General features: G+C 36.0%; 1 protein-coding gene across 5 annotated transcripts in view; it reads left to right on the forward strand.

Moving 5' to 3' along the window:
• Positions 1-25,387, forward strand: part of CDC42BPA (CDC42 binding protein kinase alpha) — a 162,522-nt gene that overhangs the window by 54,831 nt on the left and 82,304 nt on the right. For all 5 annotated transcript variants that reach the window (XM_080587648.1, XM_080587650.1, XM_080587646.1 and 2 more), the window contains exons 5-6: positions 309-404; positions 3,264-3,412. In XM_080587648.1, the coding sequence (XP_080443774.1) occupies positions 309-404; positions 3,264-3,412 (245 nt within the window). The remainder of the gene's footprint in view (positions 1-308; positions 405-3,263; positions 3,413-25,387) is intronic.

Genomic DNA, 25,387 nt, shown 5'->3' on the forward strand with positions numbered 1-25,387 from the left:
TACAATTATTATTCTTTCTTTTACACTATCTTTTAGACACTATTCTGAACAAAATTGTAAGTTAACTTTCCTTAACAATGTAGAAAAGTACAACTGTTTACATTTGAAGAAAGTAGACTCTTCTGATACCTAATTTTTCTTAGATTTTGACATGTTTGGAGATTGTAGTAAATGACTTTTTAACTGAGAGAGAGATTAGAATTTGTTTTCCAAATGTGATGTTAAAAATTAAATAGCCAGACTGCAAAATGTGTTTGCTTTTGTTTATTTTATTTAAAGCCTATAATAATTATTTTTCTCCCCTTCAGACAGCATGTTTTCGAGAAGAGAGAGATGTATTAGTGAATGGAGATAACCAGTGGATCACAACGTTACATTATGCATTCCAGGATGAAAACTATTTAGTGAGTGTTGCACTTACATACGTAAGAAATGAAAATGAATAGAAATTCAGATTCTTAGTTGTGGTATGAGAGACAAGCATAGTTCATTAATTGTGTATTCTGAACCTTTTGAGCACCTATAAGTTTGTGCATAAGATAATGAAGGATGGAGGGTGGTCAGATACTTAAACTTTTGCTGTTGCTATCTCAGGAATGTAATTTTGTTTTCTAAACTGTTTTGCATTTATTGATAAGTTTCTGCATTTATTGATAAACCTGGATCTATCTGCACCTTCTTTTATAATTTGCCCCTCTAGTTTAATTGGATTAATAAAAGTGTGTTTACTGACATAAGCTTTCTATTTATGTGATTAACATTACTGATTGGAGCTTTACAGTTAAAATATGGAATTGTCCAATTTTTGAAATAACAATTCATTTTGATTGGTCTTTGCTTTTTTGAAGATTTAAAACCACTAAGATGTAATAGAGCAAATGTTCTTCCAACACGGAAGAATGCCACTAAGTCTTAATAAGTAAGATTTGGAAGCTGTAGATGAAAGTATCTCTTTAATAGTCAATGTTACTTATTTTTCAAGTATTTTGACAGACTTGCAAAAAAAAAGGTAATATGAAAAAACATGTTGATTTTCTGTGAAATCTTTCTCACTGAAAATATGTTTTCATTTTGTTATTGAAGTTCTGGTAATACTTATGCCCTAAAGGTAAACAACTGTACATCGATAGATTTTGTTTATTTGGTTTTTATTGCTTTGTGCTTTTGAATCTGTATCGTTAGTAAGTTCTAATGTTTTCTTGAAAATCTAACATGCAGTCATAATTTTTTTATTTATTACAATAAAAGAAGTGCTATGCACAGAATCATTGGAGAATTGTAAATTTTTTTGGCCACTATATTCCTTTATGTTCTGTCAGTTCACATGCTTTTGGAGATCCATGGATTTTGATGGAGTTTATATAGAAACAGGGCTCTGTTTCTAGCTCTGAGCCTAACTGTTGTCCTAAAATCCTCCCAACCTGTTTCATTCTTCATTAATTTGGACAGTAAATAAGATATCATGTTTTATGTAATTTTGATTTTACTATCAACAGTATTACAAAGAAAATATTATATATTCAGCAGCAGCCTGCTAGAATGTGTTGTAGTCGTGCAGGTTTTCCGATTTTTACTAAGCACCGAGCGGCTTCTGTTCTTTATCTTCTAATGAATCTTCTGTCTGCTAATAGGAGATAGTCTTGCAGCTTTTTGGAGAAAATCTCAGTAATGTTGTTTTTCATCATCTTAGTGCAAGTGTTATTACTATTTCTCAATATGCTTTTTGTTAAAAGAAAATTTAAAAAAAAAAACACGTCCTACCAGGTGCCGGAGGAACAGAAGCGGAAGGCATAGCTTTCTGCCAGGTGGTCAACCATGTCTGTGCCTCCTCACTGCCACACACCTGACAAAATGCTGTTTAATGCATTGCCGTTGGCTGGGGAGGCCATCAGGGCTGCGGCCCATGCCTGCTGGTGAGCAGAGCAGGCTGCTGAGTGACAGAGTGCACTCTCCTTGCATGAAAAGCTGTGCAAGCTACCCTAACTGTATTTGTGGCCCTGGTCACTGGCATTCCCCAGGGATGGGTTATATGCAGCTTCCTGCCATTTTGAACTGGCAGCATCATCAGTTGTCTTTGCCTGACTGCCATTGGGCCCTCTTGCGAGACTGTTTGCCTGCTGGCCTGCACCTACACAAATACAACACATGATGCACGGCCTGAGAGCGTTGGGAATCAGAAACCCCCTCAGATGCTCCCTGGGACCTCGCAAGCCTCATGCTCTTCTCAGCCAGGGAGGTGACTGCTGCTCCTGCTGCCATCACGCGGTTACTAGTGATGGCTTCCTGTGGCTGGCTGCCATTTTGAACTGGCCATGCAGTCAGCTCACTCCACTCAACTCTCACCAGGCCCTCTTGAGAGAATGATCTTACTTTAGTTTGTTATATTTTTCTTTTCTCATTTACTTTTCCAGCTGCTGTTCCACAATTAAAATTAAAAAAAAAAAACTCATTGTGAGTTCCTATGTTCCTTTCCAGTCATTTTGACCATGCTGTAAAGGAAGTGGGGGTTCATTCTGTCATAATACAGTGAAGCAAAGAAAGATTGTGAGCTCTTTTAAGTCTTTGCATCTGATCCAATGGCAGACATGCTTCATTATATGCTTCATTAATAAAGCAGAAATCAAAGTGTTTTCTTCCATGATAACAGTTAGAGAAGGTGACGTCTTCCATCATATATTGGCAGATCCTGTATTGTGTGCAGTGTCATCAGTATCTGGAATTATGCTATAAGCCGCTGGAATTCTCTCACTTTTTGCTTTAATCTATGAGTAGTCTAAAAAATTTTACTTTCCAAAATCATTTATATAATAGGAAAAGAAGATGGTAAGTAAAAGGGAAGGGGAAGCCTGGAATATTATATTTCCTAAATGAGATCCTTAATTAACACAGATTATGATAGTTCTGTGCTTTAATCCTGTATGCCTTTTGCATTTAGTTGAAGGATACTGTTTTTAAAAGGGCATTTTGAGTATCTAGATATAACTGTGTTTGATGATGGGACAGTGGATGAAGCTGATAATGTTTTGTCACGAGGCTGACTATGTTTGGATATATATAAATAAGAAAAATACTCAAGTAGGTTAAATATTTAAATGAGGTTAAAACAGCTACTCTTTTCGGAACATCTGAGCATCTCAGCATTTGTAATGCCCATGATAATTTTTGCAATAAATTATTTTTTATGTTTCAATTAGTTTTTAAGTCTTAAATTCACGCAGTATGTTTTTCTTCCCATTTGTTTTCTCATCGTTCCCACTCCGTAGTACCTGGTTATGGATTACTATGTTGGAGGAGACCTGCTTACATTGCTCAGCAAGTTTGAGGACAGACTACCTGAAGATATGGCTCGTTTCTATTTGGCTGAAATGGTGATAGCTATTGATTCTGTTCATCAGCTGCATTATGTCCACAGGTAAGCAATTTGAGCTCCAGATTCTTGTTGGAATTAGGGAGAGTTACTTGGAATGATAATTCCCATTAAAAAGTTAAAGCTAGTAACAAGTATTTGCCATGATAATAGGCATAGTAGAACATACCTGCCTTCATCTTGTGGCTGTTGAGAATTGTTGATAACCTTGTACCATGGGATCAAAGACATGGATGAGGACGTTTATGAATATCCAAATGTGTTTGCTGAATCTTATGCATTGGTACGTGTTAGAGTAAATGATCCATCATTTATAACAGCAAAACTAGAAACCTCTTCCTGAAACATGACCATCTTTGAACAGGTTTATTTAAGGGTCAGGTTCTGTTTCTTAGTTAAATTGGTTCAATCTATAAAAAAGTTGAAAACACACCATTGTGTGTTCTGCTGTGAATTCCCCACCCCTCCTCTCCCCCCCCCCCCCCCCCCATTTTCTTTTGGACTTGATCAAATTATCTTTAAAACAAAGCGATAACATTTTTCTAAATAGGTACTTAAATTGTGGTTCTTTATATTTACATTGGTATGTAAGAACATAATGTATATTGTTAAAAGGGAAATGTTATGTCATTTGTGTCCAACATATTTGGAGGCCATAATTGCTTTTTCCATAAAGCTAGCATCATCTTTTCTTTAGAGTGTCATCTCTGCAGAATTCCGTGGTAGTTCTTGTGTGCAGAGCAAAGATTACCTTATAAGAGGCTGAAATTTTAAATATACTCTGAATAAACTTATTTTGTTCTGGCAGAAACCAGTAGAATAACTCACAATTATTTAAGCTGGTTTATTAACCTGGCAGAATGAACTCTTTTGATATGTCCATTCATTCTCCTTAATCAGAGTCTGTACTGGCCATTCCTTCTTTTCCTGTTCTTATTTGTCTGATTGGTGTTAGAAGTTTTTTTTTGGTGTGTGTGTGTTTTGTTTGTTTGTTTTTGTCCAAAAGATGTATTGCAATTGGCTTTGGTTTGTTACCGAGTTGAGTTTTCTTTCCTTTGAGATTGTGGCTTTTCATGAAAGAGCTATAATTAGAATGCTTTCGTATGGGATGGTGCTAAACTGCAAATTGCTCTGCTGGAATATTTTGAAGTCTGCTAGTTTTGTTGAAGAACTGTTGACCTGATAAAGAGTTCTTTGTGATAATGCCTTGTGGAAAAGCCTAAGCAGAATATTTTCCCTTGTGGTTTTCTTGAATCTTGAACATTTCAAATGTATATTTCTGAGAAACTGTTTGTTCATTTAGGACCTAACGTGAAAGGCTTTTGTATTCAGTTTTATTTTGCATCTAGCTTATAAAATGTGTTTGTGGGTGAACTGTCAAGATACTGTCTCTTCTGTTACCAGGTGAAGTGTACCCCGTGTACTACATACGTAGGCTGCTATATTTTGTACATATGGTAGATATGATATTTCCATCAGCAAATAGTTAATATCCTCAAGACAAAATAGGTGTTGGTGTAAAGTTCTGATAGAATATTAAGGAGCATTGTGGTTCGAAACAACATGCTATTATGCCTGCATATTTATTATTATTGAATGTTTCACAAAAAAGTCCCTATGAATTCTGAGTCCTTTGTTGTTTGATTTGCAGCTTTGCTAGTGAGGCTCCCATATTTATAAACCAAATTATACATGCCCCTTCAGCACTTGGCACAGGCAGTTGGTGTATTTCATCATTAATACTGTTGTAATACAATGCCTGTTTAAAAGGGAATGTTTTGCAAAGATAAAAAAAATGTAAAATGGATTTGAGTATATGTTAGATGATCAGCCATTGATATGTGACCCATTGCACTATTAGTAGGATGTTTGCAACTGTTAAAGCAAGTGAAAGGACAAGAAAACTCATCTAAATTCCACTAACGCTGTTGTAGTGAAAGTTTGGGTGTGGTGGCCACATCCTTTTTGGGAGCCTGTTGCACACAGAGAAGGACATAGGAGAAGTAGAAGGAAATTACTATTAAAAACAATGGATAATGGTAGTGATAATTGTAATGAATAGTCAATATACATCAGGATTTGAGCTGAATAGTAGGTAATGAACTAGAAAGCATTTTTCTTTCAAGTGTGTTTGTTTGTTTGTTTCCTTTCATACAATGAGAGAAGCTGTTTTGCTTTCTTTAGTGCTCCAGTTCTTTCAGGATAGATTTCTCACATTAGCCATACACTATTGTACTTTGATAGTTTTCCTTTTCTCTGAATGCTTTTACAGCTTTAAAAAAATGTATTTCTGCTTACGCAGTGTGCAACCTCTTGCTCTTTTCAGTTGTTAAACTCTTCTTTGTTTCAGGTTGTTTTGTTTGGGAGTGATACTGAATGCAGTGGTAGTTGGTGTGCAGACTGCTCTGATGTCACATGCTGCAAGATACTTTTCTTTCCTAAAACATGCTGACCAAACCTCAAATGCAAGCAACCTCAGCATTAGTAAACAAAATTGCTTCAAGTGTGTTTCAGGTTTTGGAGTTCTAAATTTGAATGCCATTTCTACACTAACACTGTGGGATTATGCGATGAATTGACAGTGGGAAGGAGATGAAGATCTAGGTATTAGTGGAATTGCACAGAAAAATTGTTTTTGAAGCTGTCTCCTGATACCTAATGAACCAAGGGGAAAAGTAGCTAGCTGAAAATAACATCAACACTAGTGTTTTAAGGATATTCTTTTTTTATCTGCTTTTAAAATAATTAGTTTAAATAAATCATAATGTTTTTGAGATAGTCATTTGTAACATGAAACACTGATAATTATTAATTTCTGATCAATTAATTTATGTGAAGAGATCATGTAGTATTTTACTTCGTGGTTAAACGATGGCTTAGAATGTTAATAAAACAGCATTTTTTTTTAAATGTATCTCTTAGCTTTTCCTATTGTGATAAATTCACCAGTATTGACATTGCCATAGGACATTGACAGCTCCAAGACTAGTTGTAGAAAGTAACCGCATCCAAGTATATGTGCAGGTGTTCACAACGAGATGTAAAGTACTTAAGTGTAGCTCTCACAAATGCAGGACTTCCTTGGGAGTTTCTTAGGTTTATAACTACCCCTGATACCTTAAATAACTAATCTGAAATAATGAAATCATGCCTGCTTGTAGGCCAAGGTTAGATATTATCTTGTGCTAGTTTTCTGCAAATTGTAGTGTCATACAAGGTAATACGTTACTTTTATTTGGAATCAACATCAATTTGTCTTTTATTTTTGTAGCACCATATTTTGATTTTCAGCTGAAAAAAAACCCCACAAACTCTATATGCAGTAATACTAATTTCAGCTTCAAGGCTTTGTTGTTACTAGGAATGCTTAATTCCTTATGGTATATGTTAAAAGTTTATATTTGCATGTGCTATCAAATATCCAGATGAATGCTGAAGTAAAACTCTCTCAGTTAGGTAATTACACTTATTTAGGCATTTTGTCTTATTTCAAACATGGAAATTTTTTTTTTCCTACAATGGAGATTTTTTTAAAACTCACTTCTTATTTGAATGGCAAGGCAGGTTTTCTTTCTGTTTTATATAAAGTGGAAATCAAGGTGGTAAATGCTTATTCTTTCCAAAATCTTTTTAAGTAGAAAAGACTTTAGAAGGCCTGGCTGCTACTGGAAGAAATTTTCTAGTTTTTTAGTTGTTACTGTCTTTTAGTGTGGAGTATTTTAGCATCCTAAGTCACCAGAAATTTATTTTTCTTTCCTTTCCATTTTTTTTTATATCAACTTCTGAAATATGTCAGGCTTCACTGGAACATTGGAGTTCTTAAAATGTAGAGCAACTGAATTCTCTGTGGAAGTGACATCCTTTCTGAAAAACACTGAACGTAAGGGGATAAATGCACTAGAGGGGTAAAAGTACTGTCTATTCCCTATCAAGCCAGCCTTTGTTTTACTTCTAACAAGTTACTGTTTGTCCTCACTAAAAATCATCTTAGGGACATCCTTGAAATATTAAATATAGTTAAGCAGCTGAAATCCAGGATTTTTTGGGGGATGCATTTCATGTTCAACTGTAAGTTTCAGTGCCAGCATATCCATTTTTGAGTTGCTGAATGAGTGGTTTTCTGTGTTTTGGGTGTATCCCATCTTTCCTGGTCATTAATTTGCTGAAGTGGAAAATGTGGAGCTGGAAAGCACATCTATGGAGTTAGCTGCATTGTGCATTTGGTCTGAGTTGAGTTGGCACGGTGATGTGCCAAGCATTCGGGCCTTGGTAAAGTGAACACTAATTGTGGGTTTGAAAGAAAACACCAACGTATTTTAAGTGTTTACCAAACTTTGGGACAGACATAATGTCAAACACACCCATGAAGATGTCCTTACAAAGTGCTGAGAATGAAGGAAACGAAGCTAGAAAAATAAGGAAAAAATAACATCAGAGTATTTTGATAGTCTACTTAAGACGTCTTGCTTTGAATTTTTGCAGTTCAGTTTTGGATAGAAAACTGCGGGACAGAAAGTTATTTTATTAAGTATTCAGTAAGCTCATGCTCCTTTGCAAGGTATTTGCTTACAGAGGCAGGAGAGCTCCATGAGTCTAGGCTGTTTCCTCTTCATTTCTTCACCGAGGAGGGGCTGGAAACAAAGGCCATCTTCACAGACTCTGGGCTTTCATTTTGCCCCATAACCCCCTAAAAATCCCATAGTACCTCTTCAGGGTGGCACCCAATCTGTGGTGAGGACTGTGAGGCTAATGTTATTTGACTAGAATTTGTTCGTAGGACTTCTTGAGGAGACTATGATGAACTAGAAGTATTTGAAATAAAAGACCTGTGTGTATGAAAAGAGCTAGCGGATCAGACTGAATGTGCTATCGTGTAGAGGTTAAACAGTTTCTTAGTTTTGTGTCTAGTGGGGTTGTTAATTTAAGTGAAATCTGTGTAATGGATGCATGAGCTAGTGTAGGCCCACATTCTGTGTTACTTGAGCAGAAGTAATTTAGAAACCATGCCTTAAGTGATAGTAACCTTGAGTGGTCCTTTCAGCAGAGGTACTTCTACAAACCTTCAGCCTTTTTTCTCCCATTGTTCCATTCTCCCCAGGATCCAAGCTCCAAAAATCCCTTCTGCTCTGCTGAGACAAAGGGCTGTGGGGCTATGCAGCATACTGAGTGAGGACATCAGTCCAAGTTAGAAATAATTTTGCATCGTAATCTAGGTCAATCCTCCAGTATGATTGATAGAGAATAGAAGGGAATCATTTTAATCTGGACTTGCCAGTAAAATCTGTGATAACACTGACTCTTTTTTCTGCACAACCAATGAGTGCTACTCATTGATATCGATAGATAGATAGATAGATATCGAAGATTCGTTGAACTGTATGATTAAAAAAAAAAAAAAAACACGGGAAGATCTTGGAGCTAGAGTGTCTTAAAGGAAGGACCCATGAAGATCCTGGAGCTAGAGTATCTTAAAGGTAGTTATTTTAAATATACATAGCCACAGAACCTCCAGAAATAAAACCTTTGCCTTCTATCTGTGATATTTACCTGCTAAGGAAGGACATTCTTGATTATTATCAGTTGAGGAAGGCCAGTAATGCAAGGAGCTTATCCCTCTTTTTTTTTTTTCTATGAGTGCCCATTGGTCTTTTAGCTTGACAGTTATGCCTTCATTAGAGCAAAAGACTCATAGGAAAAGCAGAAATGTTTAGATGAAGATTTTTTTTTTTAATGTAGATTGGTATATCTTCAGGTTGCAGTTGCTTCAAAAGCAGATAGATGTGAGCATTCTGTCAGATGGTATGTAATCCCATTTAGGTCGGAGCTGGATGTGGTTGTCCTAAAACAGAAGCGTATAAAATCCTGTTAAAAGTGAAAATGAGAGAGATGGACACAAAATAAAGTTGGATTGAAAATGGTCCTTTTTAACTTTGTGCCTTAATGGGAAAATTCTTAAAGCCAAATTTCTTCCACTGAATTACTCCATATTAAAAAAAAAACAAAAAAAAACACTTGCCTTCCAAGTAATATTGTTTATAGCAAGGCTCAGTGATTACCAAAAGCAATGGATCTTCCCAAGAGATACTACTTACTACCTTTAGCATAAAAATTCATTTGACTTCTGTGGTATTTGCAGAAGAAAACTGTCTGCATTAGAATTAATATAGCTCTGATTTGAGGTCTGTTTCAGTGTCTTATGAAGTTGGAGGTGTTTTCAGAATTTGATAAACTTCTTTTGAAGACAAAGATTCCTGTTGGTAAGCTGTACATGCAGAGAGAGTGAGAGAAAAGCTTTAATTTTACACTCATTCTGTTCTGAGTATTTCTGACCTAGAAATATTTTCTACACCTACGTGCTTTAATATCCAGAATCAACAGTAGAAAAGTAGGACAAAAACATTTTTCTTGATTCTGAATTTTTAGTCCTGGTGACTGTGGTTTGGAGGGTGTAATTAGTTCATTGCTTGGTGACTTAGGATATAGAGTTGGTGACTAATACTGTCAATAATTTTGTCCTTGCTTAGAAAGTTAAGAATGATGCAGGCAGCAATGAAGATGGCAGTTGTGTGATGGAGTCTTTATTGTTCTCAAGTCTTTTGTTTTATTAGAAGTAGACTAACTGCCTCATCTTTTGTATTCTACAAACTTTCTTTTTCGTTTTTTTGTCTCTTTGTCTCTTTTTGTGAGCACAGTATTTATTTCATACTATCTCCCTTCATAGTGTCTCGAATTTTCATTTACTAGTACTCTATGCGGTACCCTTCTTTACCTTTTCCTCTTAGCAAATGAAAATGTCCTTGCATGAAGTCTGATTCCTGAAATAGCATTTAAGGAAGAATTGGTCCAAATAACCGTATGTACATTGATGCTGTTCTACAGTAAGCGTTTCCCTGATGTTACATTCTCAGAAGAGCTGTTCTTTTGTTAGAAGATTCTACCCCAAGTTCCTTTGCAATAATGACAAACTATTACTAGCTTTTAACTTCTTACTTGAGGAAAAAATAGGTCACTTGAGATCCTGCAAATTAGAACACTGTTTACAAAGCAAACACTTGAGTGTGGTCATGCTTCGTTCAGTTGTGGAAGGCTTCATGGCTGGGGTTAGGGAAGCAAGAACTTGTGGAGTTTTATCTGAGAAGTTGTATAAAAATCTTTATTGACTCAGGTGCTGTGATATTTATGCTGTTCAGGTTTTCTTTATTAGCTCTTGGGGGATATCCTCAACATTTCCACACTCAGTAGGAAATAGTGGTATTACTGCCATTGTAACTCACTAATTTTCAATAAATAAATTTTTTAGATAAGTACTTCCAGAAAGGCTTCTAGGTTTGGGGATTGCAATAAACAAGGAAAAATAAGAAATCCATATGTGCTTTATTACAAACACTGGTAATAAAGGGAAAGTGTTGGAAAATAGAAAAATTGGAAAAGATAATGTTTCTTTATTTAAACATGGGTCTAATTCTAAAGAGTTTAATAGTGATTTAAAGAACTAACTTTCTGTATCTCAAACACTTCTTGGTTTTTGGTCTGTTTCATAGTATTGGAGCTGGAGGTAGGTTTGGGCAACTGAATGAAGTTTCTTGTAAGTTAAAATTTTCCTGACTTATTTCGCAGATTGCAATTTTTGAAGCAGTGTTCCATACAAATTTTGTATGGTCATTCTTAAAGTTGTTGTTCACTCTGAGTCATCTGATAGCTTTCGTCTTTCTGAAACTTTAATTACAAAGCCACATATAATATGAATATGAATAATACTCCACATGTTATATTAGAAAAAACTGTGTTCTATCTGTACTACTTTACTCTCTCTGCTAGAATACTTCTCCCAGTGGAACCACCACAGTTCTGTCACACTGAAAGGATACAGGTACAATATAATTATCTGATGTATCCAGTGCCCTCTCCTCTGTCACTTAAAACTGATAAGCTCTTAGCGTATAGGTGAGGTTTTTGCTGTCACCCTCAACATGCAGATATTTACCTTTTACACTGTTAAATTTCATCCAATTTCTATTATTATAGTCCTCAGTTTAGCCATTTCTGTACTCCTGATATTCCAGTCTTCCCTGCACTTACTGCTGCTTTCCAGCTCCACATTACCTGCAGATTTAATTGGCATGCACTTGTTTTGGTGCCAAGGTTTTTAAAGAAAATGTTGAATCAGTTTCAAAATGGACCCTGGAGGATTTCCACTAATAATCTTGCTTCAGCTCAATTTTATTTATTTTTTCAGCACTACCTATTGTTATCTCTTTTTAACTCATTTCCTTACCAATACCTTTACTAGTTCTGACATTTTTTCTATCAGTGGCACTATTTCTCATGTGAAAAAAAATATATATAACAACACTTTCATATGTGATTCTGTGTCAATTCCTAACACTGTGATAAAAAATAATCTGCTCCTGATGTGTTGAATGTGCAAAGTAATTTAGATTTTGCTCCCAGATTGTATGGTCTAACATGGTATTCATCAAAATCATTCTAAACATTTCACATTATATTTGAGGAAGTGAAAGCAATATAACTTTAAAATAGGCTATATATTTTCTGCCTGATTATTTGCAATAGATCCTAATAGCATTCTCTTTTGCTATTCACTTGCATTGCAAAGCTGGATTTTGTTTTCAAGAATATGAAAACCAAATTGGTGTTAAAAATTAAATAAAAATGCATTATTTAGAGTGATGGGTATTGTCGAATGTACTCAAAAAATGTTGAAAAATTGCAAGTCTCGCATAAACATTCATTCAGTCTTTGCTTATTTTGTTTCTTTAAACCATAGTTACGGGAAAATGCTTGCCTGGGATTCTGTATTACTATTGTCATGATTGCTTTTGACAGTCAAATGCTCAGGAGAGTTGTGAATGCTGAAATGTAAAACATCATGATTCACATTTGAATATCATAAGTTGGATTAACTTGTCTCCTATCATCAGAAAATCAGAAGGATTCTGGAGATGTCAAGGGCAAGAAACACATGATTTGTTTACTGTAATAACTAACTTCAAGCTCCATCCCTTCTCTCAGATTTAATTTCAGTTAAGGAAAAATTACTTAGAATAAACAGCAATTAACATGAGTGTGATACACTAACAAAAAAAAAAAAAGAACAAAAAAAAATCACAAAAATGAATTGTGTGTTTCTAACAATTATTATGCCAGCTTAATTAAAAACTCAGACATGAACAAATGTGGAAGTGGCTCACTGCAGTTTCCCTGGGGAAATAAAAGTTAGTTATTCTAGTTGTGTGCTCTTCTGTCATTTTCCTGCTTCTTCTGCACCCAAAAACGTGTTCCATAATTTTAAAATGAGTTAGTAACTTCTGTAATATGTTAATCAATCTTACTGATTTGACTACTTATATGTGTTTCTATTATTTTTCTACTATTCTGTCTGCCAAAACTGTGCCTGTCTCAATACATTCATGTCTTTTTTCTTCCCAGTTTGCACTAATGGAATGTGCATATCTTAAAGTAGCATGATGAAGCTAACTTAAAATCTCCAACATTGGTACTTTTGGGAGAACATTGTGGGGAAAAAAAAAAACGACAACAAAAAAAACCATTCTCATCCTAAATCCAAAACACAGCACCATGTCAGCTAGTAGGAAGACAATCAACTCAATCCCAGACAAAGCCATGCCAGTAAAACATTCAAATAGCATCAGTAATAATATTATTGAGATTTGTAATTACATTTGCGTAATATATTAAACAGAAGAACTCTGAATACCTTATCTCTGCTGTGTGCTATCGTGCAGAAGGTCAGAGCTGGTCCCTTTGGTAGGCTTTATTGAAAAGCTTAAAAGCTGACCATAGAACAAGAAACTGAAAAATTGGGTCTAGCTAAGAGGAAAAATATGATTAGCTCAAACAGAACTGGTAAATTCTTGTTCTTAACTGACCATAAGGTCAGTATAGCATGCTTTATAAAAAATGCCAATAATAGATTGTTGTCTTTTATCATTACAATTTTACTCAGTCTTGTAGAAACATAGAATCATCTATGTTGGAAGAGACCTTCAAGATCGTGAAGTCCAACTGTCAGCATGACCTGCCGAGTTCCATCACTAAACCGTCTCCCTTAGTGCCATGTCCACACCTCTCTTCAATACCTCCAGGGGTGGGGACTCCTCCGCTTCCTTGGGCAGCCCATTCCAATACCTGACTACCCTCTCTGTGAAGAAATTCTTCCTAATGTCCGATCTAACCCTCCCCGGCACAATTTGAGACCATTTCCCTGCGTCCTTTCACTTGTCAACTGAGAAAAGAGATTTGCACCCTCCTTGCTGCAACCTCCTTTCGGGTTGTTGTAGAGACCAGTGAGGTCTCGTCTCGTCTCACCTCTCCTCCTCTTCCCTCCTGTTTGGGTTTGGTTTGGTTTAGTTTGTTGATTTGTTTTTGTAAAATTCAAATCTAGCTGCTGCTTTCTGAACCATGATTTCATATCCATGACTATGTATTCATTTCATTCAAATCTCAGTGTGGATTTTTTATTTATTATATTGAAGAAATTAAGTGTCAGGCATTTACTACTACACTATAGTAGGACTACTGCATGTCCTACTACTATGTAGGCTGTATACTCTTCAGCTCCAGACGCACAAGAAGAAGAAGATAATTTAGGTAGACATTTTAGGCAACGTTTTCATCTATTAGAGGAATCAAATATCCAGTTGTTTATATTTTTTGTAACAGATCATCTGAAGTTGAGTTCTAAAATTTCAATATTTAAACAGTGTCCTTTGCTTTCCAATGTATTTTTTTTTAAAATCAGTGAAAACAAACAAAAAAAGAGAGCATTAGGCATGTAGGTAACTTTGCAAACTTTTGCAGAAGTATTGTTTTCTCTGAATATTTTGGTAATGATGTTGATAATGTTGAGAACTGTGGAAAAACTATTTCTGTTGTTAAAATAGACACCCTGCTGGAAGCTGTGTGGCTGGTGATGACTTGAGAAAAGCCCTTCCTGGTTAGAGCTGAGGCACAGGCACCAATTAGGAATGATCTTTGACTCCATGCTTTTGAAAGTAAGGAAAGTCTTACAGGATGTTTAGTTTGTAATTATTAAAATTTGTTGTTTTATACTCACACTTGTACCTGAAGCAGATCAGACACATCACATATGTCCAGGGAAGGCTTTTGATTAGCTCTGCTTATGTGCAGTTTTAATAAGTTTAAGTTCTGAACTGCTGGTCCCTGTTCTAAAGAATTTGTGCTTCAATTTGTTTTCCAGAGAGAGGAAAGCAATGCCTGAGTCTCAGCCAGAGGAGGATGATTAATACAGACATTAATCAAGTCACATAAGTTCAAATATCAATCCACTCTATAAAAAACAAATGTCAAAACTAGCTAAACGTACTTGTGTATTTCAGAACTTGCATTAACTTTCTGTAACATTACATATAAACAAGGACTTACTGTCGTTCTCCTTGCTAGCCCATAGGTGCACAGTAGAAAACTAACTCCACTTAAAAGACAAGCAACAATGAGATTAACTCTAGGTTAAGTGACTGAAAATAGCAACTTTGATCCTCAAGTGACTAGCTATTTAAGTGGAGGAGGATATGAGACGGTAAACAAGCATTAGAGTGAGGGAAGCAAAAAGGGATTGAAAATCCAAGTGACTTCTGAGAGTTGTGGTGGTGTGGTTTTTTGGTAGTTTTGAATATTCCTGAATAGCTTTTTGTTTGAAGTTGATATTCTCTGACTTCCTTTTAAAAATATGAATTCGACCACAGCTTTCATTTAGTAGCAACAGTTCTTTATTCGAATGTCTTTAATACAACACTTGTAATTTAGGTGTATCAAATCAATAACGTTTTAATCTAATAATGAAAAGAAAAGCAACTGTGCTATGAAGTGCATAGTTTCCTACTATATTTTCTCACTGTAACTTCTGAATATGTATTCTGTTGATCTACAGATGATGGACCTTGAGTCAATTTCCATAGTTTTCACTGAGCTGCAGGCTTCTGATTTTCCTTGGTGCTCCAGCAGATGTGATACAATCTTTTATCATCTCACCGTTCAGCTGTCTGCACAGGATGCTTCTTTTCAGCATTTTCAAGTCTTCAGAATTATTCTGTCAAACGTCTTACTTTGGCAGTTAGTGGCTTTTATGACATTGAATATGAAAAAGCACAGCAGAAAAAATATTAAATTGTTATTAAAATAATGTTGTCAACGATCAGGGTAGGAATTTAAAACACATCTCTCCAATGGGTCACAGGCTCTCATTTACTGTTTTATGCCCTCTCTCCATTCTGCTTCCATATGTGTTTGCTCTGTACAGCAAAGAAAAATTAGGGAATTGGTCTTTCTAAGGGAGGAAAAAAAGCCCAGTTTATTTAATGGTGAAACTTGGGGTGCAGATACACTGAGTGGTAGTGGCATAATGGAAGGAACATTCTGGGAGGGGACACAACTGACCCAGGGTGGGAGTTGCTTGAGACAACAGAAAGTGTATCCCATTTTGCTTGATCTACCCTCGTCAGATTAAATCAATGCTTCAGTCTCTTACAAAAGAGATCGAAAAGAAGTGCAAGAAGCAGACAGGGTAGAACAGTCCATGAGTGTGAGGAGTTCAAGTGAAATCCAAATTATATAGGCCAGAAATCTGTTACTTTGAATGCAATTTTATTGACAAAACGAAAGCACCTATACTGTCTCAAAATAGCAAAATAAGAGAAAAAAATCAAAAAGTGGTAAGTCTGTTTTTCAGACTGGCACAGAAGACTCCTAGGGAGTGAGTCTTCTATTCTTACCTCAGGATCCCCCTGGAAAAAAAAAAGTGCACGCTTTTCTAATTGAATTAGCTCTGCATAGCTGAAAAGCTCGTGTCAAATAACAGTGTAAAAAGTACTCTGTGTCACCTGTCAGGGTAGGACTTTTGAGTTAAAAGATTCGTTACCAGCCTCTTAGTTACTCAGTTTTGGGGAAGGCTGGTGGTGTGGGTGAGAATGATGTTCGAGGCGTAGGTGCTGTGATGCAGTGCAGGAGGTGTTCTAGCAGCAAAGCGCTGTGTTCCCAGCCAGGGTCCTCAAACTGAACAGCTCCACATGTTCTCTCTTCTTCATACTGTCTCCAGCAGGGCTTGGATTTAGTCTTTATCAACAACATTGCTCAGTTTGAATTAGCAGCTATTCGAGCGGTTGACATGGAATGAATAGTAGCATGAAATGATCTGAATTTCCAGTGAAAGACATTTTTTTCTTCTTCCTTCTCTTGCTTCTTCCTTCTCTTGCACACAACGTGTAAGCATGCATTCACACGTGCTCTTTACTCTCTTTCTCTGTACTTAAAAATAAGTCACTTTACATTTCTTGTATTTAACTGCAGTATGTTTTGTTGTTTTTAACAATTTGTAAGTAGAATTCCTCAAACATTGCATTTTTTTGCAGATAACCAGAAGGTAATAAATATAGTGCCATACTTGCAATACAGGAAAGAACGTAGAAGTTGTGGGAGAGCAATAGGAATTATTATTTCGGGAGTAGTAGGTTCTTTGCTCTCCACTGTTCTACTTTTTACTTGCTCGCTCTGAAGGAATCTTCTTTCCTGTTAGCACTTAACCTATATACTGTTAATTTAGGGCACGGTTAAGTAGAAGACGTACTTGGAAAAGCCATGTTTTGTCTTTTATTTTTTTGTGGCTTTTCCTCTCACCCCCCTTTTTTTCTAGGTAGCTATCTTGAACAACACTGACTTCTGTTGAGAAAGAGGAATCGTGGGTATCTATGTAACTACTGAGTAAATCTGTATTGGATGAAGAAAGAGGAAAACAAAAGGTCTGTGCAGCACATTCAAATAGTTGCATAGTAGTGTTGTTTTCTGAAACATTCTTCTTTCTGCTAGGCAGTCTTTCAAAAAATAATGTGAAATCTAAAGCCATAGTGGCCTGGGGTAAGAACAGTAAAGTATATAGGATATAACTGCTTCTTCACGTACTTCTAACAGCAATGGCAAATGTTTGATTTATATATTTGTTCTCTCAGGATGGCATTGGTTTTCTTCTCATTGTAAAACATTTATTTATTTATTTAGCATCCAGGGTTTATTTTGCATAACTCAAGAATAAGAAATGGTTACTCCCCTTTAATATATTTTTATAGCTTCAATGCAATTTTTATTGCTGATCAAGTAAATGGAGGGAAGAGGGATCAGATCAACCTTATATTAAAGCTGTATATCCTTCCTTTGGGAAAATGAAAGGCATTCAGTGATCTCAAAACTCATTTCTGTACAGACCTCCCTTTACCTCATTTTCCATAATTCTTGATGTATTTATACCTGTGTGTTTATTCCTGGAGGAAGATAGAAAAGGTTTTGGTTTTCTGTGGGAGGCAGTATGGACCCAGCAGGTATTTTGTTTCTTCTCAGTTCCAGAAATTTTCTAGTGATTTGCAGCTAGCAGCTTGCTTCAGCTCAGGGTTCTTACAGATATCCCTGATAATTAAAAACAAAAACAAAACCACCACATATTTGTTGATACAGATACATATTTATAAAGATATATATTAAAAATTGTTATATTATCCTAACAGCTTTTGAGTGAGATTTCTTCAGTGAATTACTTTCTTAGGATCATCAGTGCATTTTTAAAAATATATGAAAAATGTTTTTTGACTGTCATTGTCGAAAACAATAACGTCCTGAGTTTAGGTTGTCTGGTTTGTTCTTAGAATTATTTAGTGTGATCGGATGATTCAGAGATGAAGTGTGTTTGTACTGAAATGCAGAGAGCAAAGATCATGGATCCAAAATGAGAATCAAAAGGAAAGAAAACATCTATCTGCCTAGAAATATGTATCAACGTATTCTAGCATAGGTAGTAATTTACAGTATAACAGCTGGGGATATTCTGGATTCCTCTGCAGCCTCTCCTTTCAGGATGTCTTTGACAGATGGCACTCACAGATGGACATAACATTCTTAAGGAGCTTACTTCTTCTACTCCTTTACCCTCCAGTAACTCATGATACTATTAGAAATCTAAAAGCTTTGACATGAATTAGCCTTACTTAGCAGACTTTAATTTTTTAATCTTTAGAATATGCTGCTTGGCTGTGGTTGTGGAGTTCTTAATCTGTTTACTTACGTTCTTAGAAGCCAAAATGGAATTCCAATAAAGTGAAGATGGCAAAATGTGGAAAAAACAGAGTCTTTTTCAGATATTTTTAGATTGTAATTTTATTTTTATTCCTACATTTTGGAGGAAAAGTGTAGAATGATACAAAAGGATACGGTTCAGCAACTCAGAAATAGCTCTGTCAACTGAAGCTCACAGAATCCAAGCGAGCTGCTTAGTATTCCATTGCAATTACACTGAAATCTTAAGTGAATAAACCTTAATATTTTAATTTTGGTGGTCAATGAAAATTCTTTCTATCCATTCATGCAAAGCAGCTTGTTTTTACTAGGTATGTTTAAGTATCCACCTAATAGACTGTCACCAAAAGAGCAAACTGTGTTAAATATTATTGAATACGCTTGGTGTGATAGTTATTTCTCTGTTAAATGGCCGGTGTTGTACCTCAATATCCATGCAGCTTTGGACTCAAACATGAAGGGCATCATTCTCTCAAGCGTTGACTCAAATGGTCCTCTTCTCTGATGAATGTCACTGGTGTGCAGTTTCTGTTGAGGAATGTGAAACTATTAGCAGAATGATTAGATCCAAAAAAAGCATTGTGACAGCTGGGCAGATTAGAGATGCAAAAATACTGAGTGCCTTCAGCTAGGTACTCCACTGCTCGTGTTAGTAGTTTATTAGAAAACTGGAAGAACAACAGTTAGAGATGGAGAAATAAAACCTTTGTTTTGTTTTCTAAATGCTGTGTAAATTAAAGGTTTCCAATTTTTCCTTTGCAAGTAATATGTAGCCCACTGTGGCAAAACTTCTGGCTCACAGCCCATTTTAAACAGCTTTTTTCTTCAGGGCCCCGCAACTGTAGGCAGCATGGTAGATGCCAGTCTTCTCTCTCTGATCACTTTTTTTCCCAGAGGTCCCTCGATTTCAAGTTATTGTTGCATTTTCAGCGTAGGCAAAGTTGTTTAGTTACACAAAGGTATAATTTAAACACCCACTTTGCAACCTTCTGCTGGGATGTGGGTTCTGCAGAACCATCAATAAGCGAACAAACCTGACTTAAATCCTTTTCTTATTAAATATATTTATGTACTCTGTTCTGTTGCCTGTCTATTCCTAAGCTTATTTTTAATAATAATAAATATTACACACATAGTTACAGAAAAAAATTATAGACAGTTTAACTAAGGAGTGCATTATTTTGGGTGAGAAATGTAGGCCATGCGCTTGAATACAAGGTTCAGATAAGTAGTCCAGGCCAGAATAGTGCCTAGTTTGCATTTTCAACAAACTCCACCTATTTTATTACTTCACTCTAAGTTTTACATTGCTGCTGTTGTTTTTTTTAAAACAAACAAACAAAAACCAAAGAGCTTTTCTTGTTTTCCGTTGCTCATTAAGTTGACTCAGTGAGTCTCAGTAGGGTTAACTGTTTAGCCAGGTTAAGGACAGAGTCATCCATTAAGAAAAACAAGAGATATGGGGGGAAGCTGTGGCTGTACCTGGCACGGCTGATGCCAGAGACTAACCATGTGATGATGCTATGTTTCACCAAAATAAAGCAGCTAGCTGATCCGTTAACACTGTCTGGTGCTAAGTGTCGAGGCTTCCTGAAATGCCTGTGTTAAATAAAGACTCTTGTTTTGGGGTAACAGAGCAATCCTGCTGGTGGTTACTTCTGAGATGCAAAGAAGAGACCTGGGAGCTCTGCCCTGCTGCAGCTGCAGACTCCTGAGCTAAAGCCATGTGTACGGGGAGATGAGTCCCCTAGGGTACAATTCTTATGCAGAGAAAGTATGTGCAAAAGAGCAGTGGTATGGAAGGCAACTCGTTAGGTATTATCTAATGGCTTGAGGCCAATCTTGCCAGCATTTATCTTCACAGTGTCATCAGTGTCAAAGACCGACCTTGGTTGCTGAGTGTTTTGCAATAAGAAGGGGCTTTGTGTTTGTTAGGCTTTGGAGCAGGAAAAGGAAGTTTTTCATTTGAACTACTTTTATAAGCTTGTCTGCTATTAAATGTTAAGACATGATCAAAACAATTTGTCTTTTTTACCTGTCATATCCTTGCAGAGTTTAGAGAGAGAGAGGGAGAGAGGCTTTGCCAATATTTGTTTTATGAACTGGAATTTCCAGTGCAAAAATGCTCAAGTTACTAAAACTGAGGCTAAAGATGCTAAAACTGAGGCTAGAGTGTCTCGAGCCACTAGAACTGGGAAGTATATGTCCTGCTACAGTTGAACATTCACCATCTTGGTGATTTAAAAAAAAAAAAGGCCTGTTTTTTCTTCCATGTTTTGTTTGCACATCTTTCAAAACTCCTGTGCTTGTGCCTGAAATTTCCTGCATCCTGAAAGATCCTCAGAAAAACCTATTTTAAACTATTAGAATTCCCTGAAAATTACAGTGCAGAGCTCTCGTGTTTTTATGCATGAGTTATTACTTAACAACACTATTATTTACAAGATCAGTGAATTAAACATTCAATTCTGTATGTGTGACCAATTCTGTGTTTTAGCCCCAACAAGTTTTTTGATCTACCACACAACTTTTAGGGAAGTTTCTTAGCTTCTATATTCTCCCTCTACTGCAAAATCACAGTCTGTTTTCCTATTCTGTTTTTTCTTTTTGTTCCAGTTCCAACGTTTGGTAGTCAGGCTATTTCATTTAATTTCTATATTTTTTTTATAAGAAGTTCGATCAGTTTCAGAGTGCATTGGATATCAAAGTTTCTGCTGGGCTCTTCATTGTCTGCCATAAGGAATTGGCATTCTGCTAATGCCTATGACTCTTACATTTTTGTTTCATAGATGTTTAAAATAACATCTGCAAATCTGCATTGTAAGGTACTAAATTTATAGATTGAAAAATTTTAAATGTTTCTAAATTTATTTTTTTTTAATTTAAAATGTTTCTAAAATGACCTACCATCTTTCTTGCTTTAGTTTATAAAACTGACAAGACAATAGAAATAATAGTTAGACATGCAGGTGACTTTGCCCTGACATCTCCTCAAAATACTTGACTAGGGTGCCTAACTGGATGTGAGAGTTTTCTCCCTGGGTATCTGGTTCTGATAGCTGCTTAGCATTTTTGATGATAGTAACCACGGGAAGCATGTAGCTGCCAAGTACTAATCAAAAAGAATATTTCAAATTACTTTTTTTTCTGAGAAGAAAAACAGTTTGATACAGGCAGCTTTTCAAAATAATTATCCATATTTTAGAGCTGTTATCATTTTTGAGATATCCATTATTTTAAAGCAAATGCATACATATAAAGGTCACAGGGAGATATTTTTCCTAGGTTAAAAATGTTAGAACATTATAATGCTATGTGGTGGAGCATATATTTATAAGCCAGTAACTCCACTCAGTTCAAGCATTTAGGAATGAGTATCAGTGCCTGAACAAACTCAAGATGTATATTTGTTGGCTGATGTACTCATTCCCTGTTGTTTGTTATTATTTCCTTTATTAGCATTTGAAATTCATAAAGGGTATTGGATACAATAAGGTATATACTGAATAAACACAGTAAAGTAAATACTGCATCCAGAAGACTTGTCTGCGTGGCAGAACTTTGAGCAATGTAGAACTGTAGAGAAAACTGTAGAGAAAAGGCCTGGGAGGTTACTTTGAGAGGTCAGTCTAATACTTTTCCTCTGCTGCAAGGCAAGATCAAACTGTAGCAAAATATCTTGGCCGATATTAGCCTAACCAGTTCTTAAAAAAAAATACAGTGATGGATTTGGTGAAATTTCCCTAATCAATTTGTTACAGTGTGGTATTTTCGTTAATTTGAAAGCGTTTTCTAATGTCTAATTTAAGGATCTTTCATTGGAATACTACTTGTGTTGCCCAACTCAGTGTGGATAAGAGTTTGCCTTCTTTTTGTATGTTACACTTCAAGTCTGTGGTGCAAATTCTTTGTAGTAAAAGAGGAAAGTAATAACTTGTGTCCACTAAAAGTAAGGTAATTTCTCTCAATATGGTTTAAAGATTAATAAGTATTCTTTGTCAGAAAACGTAGTCTGAAACTAAGTAATTTAGGGTTCAGTACCTGATTCTGTCTGTGATGGTTCGTGAAACCATGAATTGCTGAAGTAAGCATACCTGTACAGTTTCTTTCCATGTGTTCTCAAGTTTTTTTGTTAGTGCATCTAGTACATGTAACTTTGATTTCTACATTGTCTATCATTTAGTTTTGTAATATTACTAAGAATAAATGTTGGTTAGGGTGTGTAGCAGTATAAATATAAAACTGCACCCACTGATCGGTAAGTACGGCTGCATATGGGATCTAAACTTTTATCATACTGGTTTAGTTCAGCTGTCCTAGTAATTGATGGGAGTCTGTCCACTGACTTTAATGAGATTGAGATGAATCATCTCCTGCTGAGAGTAGTGAGATTCTTTTAGCAGAGGTAAATTACTGGATGTTCCTGGAACAACACACACATAATTACTTATTATCAAAACTTAATGAGAAAACAATGGAGTTTTACAGTATTAAGACACTGTTTAAGAAAAAAAAACCCTGAACCACGTCATTGCAAGTTCAAAATAAGATTGTTTATAGCATTTATTCTTCTTCTTTTTTCATGTACTTTCTTTGCTTATCAAGACTTAAATCTTAAAGTGTTTAATCTGACTATTCCTATAGTTTTCAAGGCGATGTGCATGGCTACTACGTCTTTTTAAATTCCAAGGTTTAGTTTGTCAGCTTTACAGGAAGCAGGTTTAGTTTACTATAAAAAACATGATACAACTCTTTGAGTGCTATGTAAACAATAAGGTTGCGATCAAAATTATTTACATTATTTTGAATTCAATAGAAATAATCACATTCAGGATTCCACCCAAAGCTGGAGGGGTATCTGTTTAGGAGAAGGCACACAGCAGAGGCTTGATAAGAGGAATAGTTAATGAGGTACAACATATTCCAGTTTTCTTAGGCTGTTATCTTGTGCAATCTTACTGGGATTACTAAAGAATAACTGCCAACAGTCTTAATCAAATTTGTCTCAGTGCACATTGGTCTTTCTGCCAGGTGGGAACATATTTCTAGTTTTGATCACTAGAATCTAGATAAAATTTTGTTGGTAGAATATGGCAACTTTGATATAACCCGGCACAGAGTAATAGATAAAAGAAATAAGCTCCTGGACATTACTGCCTGTAGATTTGACTAAAAAAAAAATGAAGCAATTAATTGACTAGCATTCTTGATGGCAGGTCAGCAGCTGTTTCACTCTGCATATCTAAAGCAGGCTGTCAGTATGGCATTGCTGAATACCTTCATGAAAACTTTACAGACACCAAATTTTCTCATTTCATTGGAATGCTGCCAAAACCAAATGTTTTCCTTTTTTGTTATCATGGTTGCAGCATTTCTGTTTGAGAAGAGGGGGTGTGTGGAAGAAAAGTCTGTCTGAAACGACAGAAGGGAGTGAAATAAACTGTTTGTAGAACTTACGTTCTGACTAAGGATAGCCCTGTGTTTTCAAGGAGTTTTGGATAAGAAGTCCAGGCATTCTGACAGTAAGATCTTGGTTATATTCCTTTTTATTTTTATTTTTTTTTTGAGGAGGTAACTTGGCAAAGAATGATGTTTCTATTTGTAAGAGTGGATAATTATAACCATTGATGTCTGCTTTTAACTTTTTTGGTTTATGCTTTTGGGGTATCCTCTTGTATGTTTAATGAGTAAATAATGTACTGTGATATCCTCAATTAGTATTAAGTTGTCTGCATCAGTCTCTCTCTGCCAGCAGTTAGTCCAGAAACTAATTTATTTTTTCCATCTGGTGGTATTTTAATTGGCACTGGTGATAGCATTGAGAAAATGCTGTTCATATGAAAAATAATGTAACTTACTCACTTTGTTTCTTAAGGACAGCATGTCTTGGGATGTGTGATCTGTCTGAAAGAGTGATGTTCTCCAAATTATCACTTTCTTATCTATGGGACTAAAATAAACTGGTAGCTCTGCTATCAAATTGCTCCTTTGATTTCAGACAGGTCCATTTCTTTCTTCAGGCTCAGCTGACATTGCAGTTGTTGAATCTAGAACCCTATGAACCTCTATTGTCACTTCAGTTCTGCTGCTTTTTGAAAAGCTCAGCTGTGTTTGTGAGGGCAGTCTATTAACATCTGAACCGTTTAGTCCAATGGTGACGTATCACAGAATCACAGAGTGGCTGAGGCTGGCAGGGACCTCTGAAGATCATCTAGTCCAACCCCCCTGCCAAGCAGGGTCACCTACAGCACGTCTCACAGGATGGCATCCAGGCGGGTTTTGAATGTCTCCGGAGAAGGAGACTCCACAGCCTCTCAGGGCAACCTGTCCCAGTGCTCTGTCACCTCACAGGAAAGAAGTGTCTTCCTTTCTATTTATCTCTTCCCCTGCCTCCATGAGGTTGCCCAAGAAAAAAATATCAGACTAGAACAGTTGGGAGGGACATTCAGAGATCGTCTAACCCAACTGCCTGACCTCTTCAGGGCTAACTGAGAGTTAAAGCACATTACTGAGGTCATTATCCACCTTGCTAGGATGCTTGTTTCAGTGTTTGACCACCCTCATGGTAAAGAAAATTTTCCTGGTGTCTAGTTTGAATTAAGTCAAGATTCTTCTGGAGTCGCTGCTTCCTGTGCTGTAGACCTGCAGAACTGGTTGTTGTCTTGCAGATAACTGAATAACATTGATTCAGTGATGCAAAGAATGACGTCGATGAACCTCAGGAACAGGTACATTTTGAAATCATAAAATCATCAGATAATTCATGCTTCATAATTCAAGGAACATCAGGAGATCAGCTAGCCCAAATTTCAATATGCAAGACCTCGCGATTTGTAGAGTTTCATTTAGTATCAGAAATGAATCCAGGAAAAAAATTGATTCACAAGTATTTGTTTTGCAAGT

This window comes from Anser brachyrhynchus (assembly GCF_964034855.1).
Source record: "Anser brachyrhynchus genome assembly, chromosome: 3".
Lineage (NCBI taxonomy): Eukaryota > Metazoa > Chordata > Aves > Anseriformes > Anatidae > Anser > Anser brachyrhynchus.